This window comes from Sinocyclocheilus anshuiensis, unplaced genomic scaffold (genome assembly GCF_001515605.1).
Source record: "Sinocyclocheilus anshuiensis isolate Anshui unplaced genomic scaffold, SAMN03320099.WGS_v1.1 scaffold1236, whole genome shotgun sequence".
Lineage (NCBI taxonomy): Eukaryota > Metazoa > Chordata > Actinopteri > Cypriniformes > Cyprinidae > Sinocyclocheilus > Sinocyclocheilus anshuiensis.
This window is the reverse complement of record NW_015546096.1, coordinates 108,096-118,666: the sequence shown is the minus strand read 5'-3', so window position 1 is coordinate 118,666 and position 10,571 is coordinate 108,096. Positions and strand designations below refer to the sequence as shown.

General features: G+C 40.3%; 1 protein-coding gene across 3 annotated transcripts in view; it reads right to left on the bottom strand.

Moving 5' to 3' along the window:
• Window positions 1–28: 28 nt before the first annotated feature.
• Window positions 29–10,571, bottom strand: part of LOC107700234 (MAP/microtubule affinity-regulating kinase 4-like) — a 46,184-nt gene continuing 35,641 nt past the window's right edge. The window contains exons 9-18 of one of the 3 annotated variants that reach the window (XM_016501821.1): window positions 9,864–9,983; window positions 9,518–9,617; window positions 9,254–9,363; window positions 8,957–9,131; window positions 8,674–8,885; window positions 5,832–5,935; window positions 5,439–5,723; window positions 5,011–5,093; window positions 4,556–4,600; window positions 3,722–3,870 (exon numbers count right to left, since the gene is read on the bottom strand). In XM_016501821.1, the coding sequence (XP_016357307.1) occupies window positions 3,806–3,870; window positions 4,556–4,600; window positions 5,011–5,093; window positions 5,439–5,723; window positions 5,832–5,935; window positions 8,674–8,885; window positions 8,957–9,131; window positions 9,254–9,363; window positions 9,518–9,617; window positions 9,864–9,983 (1,299 nt within the window). In that variant the 3' untranslated portion in view covers window positions 3,722–3,805. Of the gene's footprint in view, window positions 3,871–4,555; window positions 4,601–4,802; window positions 5,094–5,438; window positions 5,724–5,831; window positions 5,936–8,673; window positions 8,886–8,956; window positions 9,132–9,253; window positions 9,364–9,517; window positions 9,618–9,863; window positions 9,984–10,571 lie in introns of those variants that run through there. The other 2 variants (XM_016501819.1, XM_016501820.1) reach the window with 2 other exon arrangements.

Here is a 10,571-nt window from a genome sequence, read left to right as displayed (position 1 = left end):
TCATATATATATATATATATATATATATATATATATATATATATAGTTTGTCAGCCTGACTTCTCTCTTTTCATATTGCATATTAGCTAAATGCATCATGAGAAACCCAATGCCATAGCAGACAGTTTACGTCACAGACAGCACAACACTGAACTGGAGGGATTTACCATTCAGATGTGACTTCTCTCTAATACTCTGCTTTTTTAATGCCTTGGACATTAAAAAAAGCTCATTCATACCGACACACTTTCACTCCAGGTGAAGTATGGCTGCCAGAGCAAAAGTCTGCCCTAATCCTCTCACACAAACAAACATTTCCTACCAGCAGAGAGAGGGAGGCAGGGCAACAGAGTAGCGCAGTACACAGACGCACACACTCACACATACATGCACACGCATACACACTCTCTCTCTCTCTCGAATTCTTTTGCTTTTGCCCGTCCTGTTATTTCACATTTGTCTTCTCTCTTTCTCCATCCTTGCTCTGAATCATGCAGGATTGCAGGTTAGTGTTTCACTTCAGCACACATAGAAACGTCTGGAGAGCTAGCAGAGGGTCTCTGCTCTAGCTATGATTTAACCTGGAGTTCTAAGATACTGTATATACTATACTCACAATATTATCATCAGTATCATAATCTTTATATACAGCCAGAGTCTGACTGATATAAACCATGATTTTTTTTTCTCCCAAGATAATTATTATAGAAAATAAATTAAGTACCTGTGCAAATATACACAAATTGAAGTGTTCACATTTAAGACATTGGCGCCTTCCGGTGGCCAAACATGGGTACAAACCCACAGAGCCATAGGATGCAGCTGATTCAAGTCAACATGAGTGCACAGAGGTCTTAATGGACATCGAACAGATACAGATCTCAGCAGTCCAAACCAGATAGAGCCGGTCTGATGTGGAGACCGGTTCAGACTGGTCCAGGATGTCCAGTCCTTACCCTGTTCAGTCTGAAACAGGAAGCGTCTCCACAAGAGGAGTCCAGTCACAGAGCAGACAGAACAATGACACAAGGATTTCCAGTGATTCGGCAATCGGATGAGGAGAAACTGGGTGTGTCTGCGAATGTGTGGCACAAAGGCAGAGAATAAAGTGAACGAGACAACAAAAAAGTGGATGGGTAAAGAGATGGCAGACTTGTGGTCTGGGGGCTCACTGTGTGGCCAAAGGTCAAAGGTGATATGCCACAGTGATTCCTGTGGAGTAAGTCATCACAAGTAAACTTTCAAGCATTTAGAAGTATTTGACCTACTTGCTGCAGACAATCAAAATCAAGAACCAAGCTTGTTTTCTGTACGATAATCCGACACCCTCTCATGAACGGAGGGAGATGCCATCACAAACATGGAGAAAGTGGAATATAATCCTTTAGTATCAACTATATATTTCACACATGATAGCACAATGACTCCCCAATCAAAACTTAATTAACAGACCAACCCTATTAAACCAACCTGTTTATTCAAACTGAACTAGCAAGAAGTGTCCTATACACCTTCCTGACTGAAAAAAAAACTCATTACTCAAATCCATGTATCTGCTCAGTATCTCACTGTCTACAAGCTGGCAGCACCAACAGGGCAAAAGCATGGCTTTACATTAAGATAGAAACAACTTCTAAACCTGACAGTAACATCTATTGCTATTGCACAATTATCACCACTCACAGTTACATTTTGATCCACTCGCTTGTGAATTGCTGTTTATTTTATGCTTGCCAAATTGACAACTATTGCAAAGTTAGGATTTGTTATACAACAAATGACCAGAACTGGTTTGGTCAAAAAGCAAGCCAAGAGTATTATTTGAATAAAGAACAGAAAAGCTCCAAACAAACCTATTTCTACTCATGAAAAATAATCTTAAGCAGCGTATTTCTTTTATTCAGGTGTCAAACCTGCATATGAAATCCCTGTTAAGTTGATAATAACATGCTTCCACATCTGTTAAAGAGATGAACTCGCATATGGCTAAAAACCATCATGAGCTACAGCAAAAACATGGCCTGTCCATGACACTATGTCTATGGTCCAATCTTAAACTGCAACTCTATTTATGTTACACAGCATTGTTAAGACTTTGCAATGGAAACAGTCATACATAATGCTATTTTATCATAAGACTGCAAGTGCAACTGACTTTGAATCAAAAAACAACTCTTTTCAAAACCCTGTTGGTGCATTTGCCCCTAAAATATATTCTAGCAGTAAGAGCACTGAACTTCTTCCTGCACTCCTGCATGATAACATCCTGCATTTTAGATATCTGCTGATTTTTAAGTAAACATACAATAACATACATGTGCTACTGAATGTGACTCTATGGCATAATGCTGGCAATTACTAAGCCACAACATACTTTGCAATGCCAACACCATCTCTGAATTTGATACTTACTTATCTGCTCGTTTTTAATACTGGAGGTTGATAGAATCAATAAAAAAAATTTTTTTTTGATAATTAAATAATATCCAATATGATCCCATATCCAATAGGTAATTTTTCCAAATTATTCAGATATCTACAATGCAGGAAACGTGTCTTTAATAACACTGAACACTAAAACAATCTCTCTTTGTATAATCTCTTTTGTGGTAACCTCAACTCCACTCTGACCAGGTAAAGGGAGAGGTGACTCTATTTGCAAAGGATCACTGAATAAGAGTTGAAAAAAATGATTAATATCTAGAACCAACCAATCACAGAGCCTGTTCGCGAGGGGTCAGGGAAAGTAATTTGGCATTAAATGTCTCTTCTAAATTAAAATTGGTAGGAAGCAAGTAAACTGGCACTATACATCAGAAAAACTGATTTTCTAGGCAACAAAATTTAGCTTGGACAATCTCAAAAACAAAGTGTGGATGGTTGGCCTGAAGCCTGATCAAATTTGCAGTTGCCAGCGATGTAGATTTGGTTGCGCACCGTGAGCTATGATGAAGTTAGGATAAACTTGCCAACCTCACATTTGTGCATATAGTTCATTGGCAGCTACAGTCCTACATTGTCAATGACTCAGTATTAAGAAATGTAAGACACATTAAATCACAAAAACATAAAAATGATGACCCGTTTAAAATGTCAAGACTTGTTGAAAACATACAAAAGTGGTTAAAAAAAAAGAATGACATCAATTATTTAAGTAAGAATTTCATGACTAGAATGAGAATAAAAATACTAAACTGGATTCAATCCAGATCCGGTGAATGAGGCTTTTCAGAGTGTGTGTGAATCCATGTTAAGAAGCGCTCAGGTTTATGCTGTGCATGGAAGGGGTGTGCTTGTTTTTGTACTTTAGGTTTCCATATTGTCAGGGTTGAGTGTCCCGTGCTTTTAAGGTGACTGTATTTGTTTATGTGTATGTGTGTTTAGTTTCGGTGTGTGTTGAGTGTTGACTGGAGGAGGGATCAGATGTTTTAAGTCTATAACACATAGGTTGGTGGGTCAACGTCAGTTCGCTATAATGACGGATATAGTGAGGGGACGTCTCCGAGTCAAGTCTTCTCCCCGTCCCCTCAGAGCTCCACCTCTTTAGAGATCTGCGATGCGATGTGTCTGAAGGCGAGGGGGGCCCCCCACAGGCGCGTGTAGCGTACTCCGTTTGCCTCTGTGGGACCCACACTCAGTTGGCACACCTCAGCTTGGAAAGTGACTTTTGACCCTGCCGCCCCATGACTGCAGCACAGCAGAAACGGGCCAGCGTGCCGGACCTGGCAGCCGCATCCCCTCGCCGCCTCACGCAAGGCCAGTACCACTTCTGCAGGGGCCCGGGGGGGACGGGAGAGACAACCCCTTACATCCCACCCCCCTCCCCCGCTCCAGGGCTTGGGCGCTTTTTGATTCCCAGATAAATGGCCACTGGAAAAGAGAAAGAAACAGAGTATGAAGAGAAACACCAGCACTGACAAAGATTTACAAAAAAATATTTTTTTTGAGATTCACATATTCAGAATGCTTTTACTCTAATTTTTTTTATTAAAATTTATCGTCATTATTTTTATTACTATTGATTATTATTATTACTTATTTCTATTCTTTTTATGTTAAATAGGCAGATCATTTTTTTCCTTCACTTCATGTGTGTATTGATGCTTTTGGCAAAATTTAATGTGAAAATTATGCTAATTAAATCTTTGAAAGAAAATGAAAAAAGATACTACAAAAAATAAAGTTAGAAGATGTAGAAAAAGAATGCATCTTTTCTGTATTATCAACTGTACTCATACTGAAGTTTATCAATGCACTGCATTGTCAGCTCAAACTCAGCTTCAGTTTTTCCACAGCTCAATTTGATATTCTTCTATCATTGTAATCTGTTGATAAAGTCCATAAAGTTGTCCATGAAATCAAGTTCATCCATCCATCAATTTTGTAAATTCATCTTACAGATCTTATTGTGAACAATTCATTAATGCGTTTCATTTTTAAAAAATAAATTGCCCTGTACTGTTTAATCAAAATGTCATAACATGATCTTCCAGTTGCTTGGCCCAAACCAGTTTTGAAAGCACCATAATGTTAAAAGTTTCCTAAGCGGACTCACCCTGTGACCGAAGATCTGCTGACTCCCTCAGATTCATTTGTGACCCTGCAAAGAAACCCACATTTTCAGATGGTCTGCATTACCCTAACAGTGTCTGCTCCATGCAACACAACTCCACCATAACCAACAAAAAATACAAACATACATATCTGGATCTCTCAGTCCTGTCCAACTGCTAGCAGGTCAATATAACTGGCTGACCGATTTTGACCTGAGCGATGTGTAATGGGTCATATAGAATTAAAAAAATTCTATGTGTGTTCCTGGATGCATGCAAACCGATAAGAGACAAAACCTCCATGCACCATCATCCAGCCTTTCCTCAACCTCACATCCTGTTTACCAGACACACGTTCTGCAAAGGAGACTGCATGCAGACAGGCATGCCATGTGCAGAGACAGACGGACGTGCAGCGGCAACAGACAGGCAAACAGAGGCAGACAGGGGAACTTACTAACTGTTTTGGATCCCTGTGGAAGAGTACAACCCGACACTGATTTATTAGAGCCCTGGCGTTTAGAGGGGTCAAGATTGACCCTAGGAGAGAGAGAGACACAATGAGGAGAGCAAGAGCAAGAAGAGATGCAGAAAGTCAAAGAAGGATTGAGTGATAGTGAGAACAAATGCAATTGAGAGAAATAAGAGCAAAGAGGGAGAGACTAGGAAAGGTACACATTCGTATGCTTGAAAAAGAGAGGCAATAAGCCAAGGAAAGATGAATGTGTGAAGCGTTATTGTAAAACCAACTTTTAGGCTGAAAGAATTCCCCAGTGGGACCCGTGTGTTATTGCACAGGCAGCACTTCGGCACGTTTTTTTTTTTTTTTTGAAATGCATCATCAGTGGATGTTTTTACTTATATGATGAGAGTCTCTCCTCTTACCTGCGTGTGAGTTTGGAGGTGAGTTTGCTGAACAGGTTAGAAGTGGCCCGGCTGCGGACATTCGGCGGCAGGGCTCCAGCATCATGGCTGAGGGTGGGCGATGTGGGCGGCGGTCCATAGGTGGGCGGGACACGGTCACGGAGCTGACCCCCGTGGAAGGTGCTCCGGATGGTGGATCCACGTGTCAGCCTACAGCGCTCACTTGAGGAAGAAGAGGAGGATGCTCCCGCTCCGACAATACTAAGAGTGGAGGGAGAGGTGGGAGGGAGGCGGTGAGACAGGGAGCTGAGGAGAGACAGAAACAGACTCAGTGAATAAGAGGCAGACAGTGCACTGGGATATGCAGCATAGTGATAAAGCGTCTCTGTGTTTGTGAATGCATGCGTTTGTAACCTGTTGTCTTTGCCGTTCTGCAGCAGCGAGTGTCGGTCAGTGCTGGAACGATCTGTACATACGTACGTGTTTCTGCGGGTCATAGTACTTCCTGGGATATTGTTCTACAACAAAAATGGGACACAACATGTCATTAACCCCCCCAAAAAAATGTAGTATGTATACATGTATATGCACACTATATTGCCAAAAGTATTGTGACACCACCTTCTAATGAACAGGTTTGACTACTTTAGTCATTTCTGCGAGTACAAATCTCCAATTCTGTTCAAATTTTATAGCAACAGTTTGGACAGGACATTTTTCTTTTCTAACATGACAGTGCCTATGTGTATAAGGCAAGGCTCAAAAAGAAATTATTGATTCAGTCAGTGTGGAACTTCTGCAGAAAGCAAAGTCCTAATCCCAGCTGAACGCCTCTGGTGTGACTTTAAATGCAGACCTTGAGCCAAAAACTCATTACCTAACACCAATGGCTTGTACATACACTATATGGACAAAAGTATTGGGACACCCCCTTCTTTAGAACAGAAAAAGGCACTTCCAAAACTCTGGCAAAGACGGAAACACAATTCATGTATTTAAAAATTGTATTTCCATCTCTGTTGCAACAGTTTTGGAAGTGTCTAAAATTACTGTACCCATATGTACAAGTCATTGGTGTTTGGTGATGAGTTTTTGGCTCAAGGTCTGCATTTAAAGTCACACCAGAGGTGTTTAGCTGGGATTATGACTTGGATTTCTGCAGACCAGTCAAATCCACTTCCACACTAGCTGAATCAATCATTTCTTTTTTAACCCTGTCTTATACACAGAGACATTGTCATGTTAGAATAGAAAAGGGTCCTGTCCAAACTGTTGCTATAAAATTAGAAGCACACAATTCCCTAGAATATCATTATATGCTTAAACATTAAGATTTGTACTAATGGAGATTACTAAAGTAGTCAAACCTGTTCATTACAAAGGGGTGTCCCAATGCTTTTGGCAATATAGTGTGTGTGTGTATATATATATATATATACATACATATTAGGGGTGTAACGGTACACAAATATGACAGTTCGGTACGTACCTCGGTTTTAGCGTCACGGTTCGGTATGATTTCGGTACAGCAGGGGGAAAAACTAAACTTTTTTTTTTTTTTTTTTTTTTTTACATGGCACCATGCTACAACATACAGTTCCTAGCTTAAACTGGATTTTCCAGCAGGGACTGTAAAAGTCTATGCTTTATTTCCACCTGTTTCATCATCTGCTGAAGGTTAAGTATCACTGAAGTGTTATACTTGGGGTTTTGCAAACCATAAGTATGAGGAATAATGATGCAAAAACAATGAAGTGGTCGAGCAGGCAGCTGCTGCTGGTCAGACACTGTTGACTCACATGATTTTAGGTTTCGCCACAAGTTTTTGATTCATGACTCCTTTGATTCAGTCTAAAAAATGGATACTGAGGCATATTATTGAAGAAGGCCCACATTTAGCTGATTTAAAGTGAAAGATCTGCAGATGGAATTTTCCTGAGAATATTGAATCTGTAAGTGGAGAGGAGAGTGGAAAGTTGTTGTTGGGTTGACTTCTACTATGGAGAATCACTTAAATATGTGACACTTAACTGTCTTGAAATTCTCATCTACATACAGACACATCGATCTTCCAGCATGTGAAATAAATAGCATTAACACAATGAATATTTATAGTGTGGTTTGTTTGGTGATGAGTTTTTGGCTCAAGGTCTGCATTTAAAGTCACACCAGAGGTGTTTAGCTGGGATTATGACTTGGATTTCTGCAGACCAGTCAAATCCACTTCCACACTAGCTGAATCAATCATTTCTTTTTTAACCCTGTCTTATACACAGAGACATTGTCATGTTAGAATAGAAAAGGGTCCTGTCCAAACTGTTGCTATAAAATTAGAAGCACACAATTCCCTAGAATATCATTATATGCTTAAACATTAAGATTTGTACTAATGGAGATTACTAAAGTAGTCAAACCTGTTCATTACAAAGGGGTGTCCCAATGCTTTTGGCAATATAGTGTGTGTGTGTATATATATATATATATACATACATATTAGGGGTGTAACGGTACACAGGACAACTGTCAGATCAGCAGTCTTCCCCATGATTGTGTAGCCTAGTGAACCAAACTAAGAGACCATTTTGAAGGCTCAGGAAACCTTTGCAGGTGTTTTGAGTTGATTAGCTGATTGGCATGTCACCATATTCTAATTTGTTGAGATAGTGAATTGGTGGGTTTTTGTTAAATGTGAGCCAAAATCATCACAATTAAAAGAACCAAAGACTTAAACTACTTCAGTCTGTGTGCATTGAATTTATTTAATATACGAGTTTCACAATTTGAGTTGAATTACTGAAATAAATGAACTTTTCCACGACATTCTAATTTATTGAGATGCACCTGTATATACATACATAAACACAAACACACACATACAAAACACAAAAATGCACATACAGTAGGGTCTAACTGTCAAAATAATCATAATTAACAGATGTAGGATTAAAAAAAAACTTTAACTTTAATAAAAAAAAAATGTATAGAATTTTTATTTGTAGTATTTGGAACTGTGTAACACTTTTTTTCTGGATTCTTCGATGAATAGAAAGTTTAAAAGAACAACGCTTATTTGAAATAGTAATATATAATATGTCAAAAGAACAACGCTTATTTGAAATAGTAATATATTATGACTTTACAATCACTTTTGATCAATTTAATGCATCCTTGCTGAATAAAAGTATACTTTTTTAATTAATTAAAAAATACATATAAGAAAATGAAAAAAAGATCTAGGTAGAGAAATATCTCTCACAGTGGTGGCGGTCATCTCCTTGCGTCGATCAGGTATCTCAGCCTTATTGGGGTTGTTGGCGGTGCTGACCATTGGACTAGATGGTGGTAGGGTCCGACTGCCCATTACGCTACAGCTGGCCTTCCTTGGCGGCATGCGGCTCTCACGTAGCTCACGGTCTCCGCCACTGGTCGGGCTACGCTTAGGGTGCATCACAGGCATGCTGGGACCACCTGCAGAAGAAACTAATAATTATTATAATCATTCACAATTGAAAGCAAGTTTAAGCTAAAGCGTCTCGTACAGAAGTCGCTGTGCCGTCGCTGGCGGTGGTAGGTCGAGGCGCTGCGCTGAGTCTTGCTGTGTGAGGATGAGGAAGATGACGAAGAAGAGGAGTGTTTGTTGGTTCCGTTGGTAATTGGGCTTGGACGCACCCGCGGCAAAGTCATACTGCCACTAACTCGTGACTCAGCACCATCCTATGACCAGATGCCAATAGAGAATATGAGTACAAAGTAAACTCTAAGAGTCTAGGTACAAGTAGTATTTTCAAGTAGAAAATTGGTAGTAAAACTGTGTGTGTGTGTGTGCAATGTATTACCTCAGTCTTCAGGCCCAACAATAGATATGTAGCCGTGACTTCATTGTATTTCTGATTGAGTAAAGAGTCTTTAATCTCTTCTGGAGTAAAACCCATTCCGACCATAATCTCTGGAAAGACAAAGAAATGAGAGAACATGACGAATATTTACCAACACAACCAATCTTTTAATTCTTAGGATCATTTGGACATGACAGTAAAATAAAAATAGTAGCAAAATACATAGTAAAACACAACCAGTTTCCTAGCGGTCTACATGCTCACCAATTCGATTGGCATCACTGTAGTCCTCCACTGGCTCAATGTGGGGCTTTAGCTCATCGGCCTCATACCCTGTATTCATCCACTTATCCTTCATCACTTGCTGTGGAGGAAATACCAGCATCCTGATTACACAGAAACTTCCAAGCTCAGTCATTTAACTGCAGTGGCTTCATAACTCAATTAACACACAAGTAATAGCTTTAGCAATTTTCAACAAATGCATGCTATATGCATTCTACAGCACAGAAGCTTTACAGAGCTATAACTCAGCACAGTGGCATAATATAATGTATCTGGTACATGATTTGGTATGGCAGAGTGTATCTATGTATCTGCAAGTATGCACCTCTAGAGTGCAACGTTTGCTGGGATTGAGCACAAGAAACCTGCGCAGAATCCCCTCACAGTCTGTGGACATGTAGAAGGGCACACGGTACTTCCCCCTCAACACTCGTTCACGCAGCTCCTGGAAAACACACATGCACAAGCAAACTGTGTGACAAACAGATATCAATTTGGTCTTTAGACAGTAAGTTACTATAGAATTAAGAAATGAGAGTTTAAAGAGTTGTTCCGTGTTTTGTGGTTTTCCTCATGTGCCTTCCTTTCCCATGTTTAATTTGTCCCAGGGGTTTCCCTTGATGTTTCATTGCTCCCAGGTGTGTCTCGTCATCCCCTCCTCCTGTGTGTATAAATACTGTTCCCTGTGTGTGCTCCAGGGTCCGGTATTGTTCATGTCATGTCTATGTCTTGATGTATTGCGTGAGTGTTCCGTGTTCCTTTGTGTTAATTAAACCCAGTTGGATTGATGTACTCCTCGTCTCTCTCCGTTCCTTACTCCTCAGTCCGCTCAGCAGTGCACCCGTGACAGAATACTGGACCAAACAGTAAGCGGCATCCCTTCCCCGTGTTTAATTTCCGTGTTTTTGAAAGGTTTTTTTTCCTGGTCCAGTCCGCCGCCGTCCGCGGCTTCCCCAAGTCAGCCGGCAGTTAGTGTGGCAAGCCCGAAGGACGTTAGTGTGGCAAGCCCGAAGGACGTTAGTGTGGCAAGCCC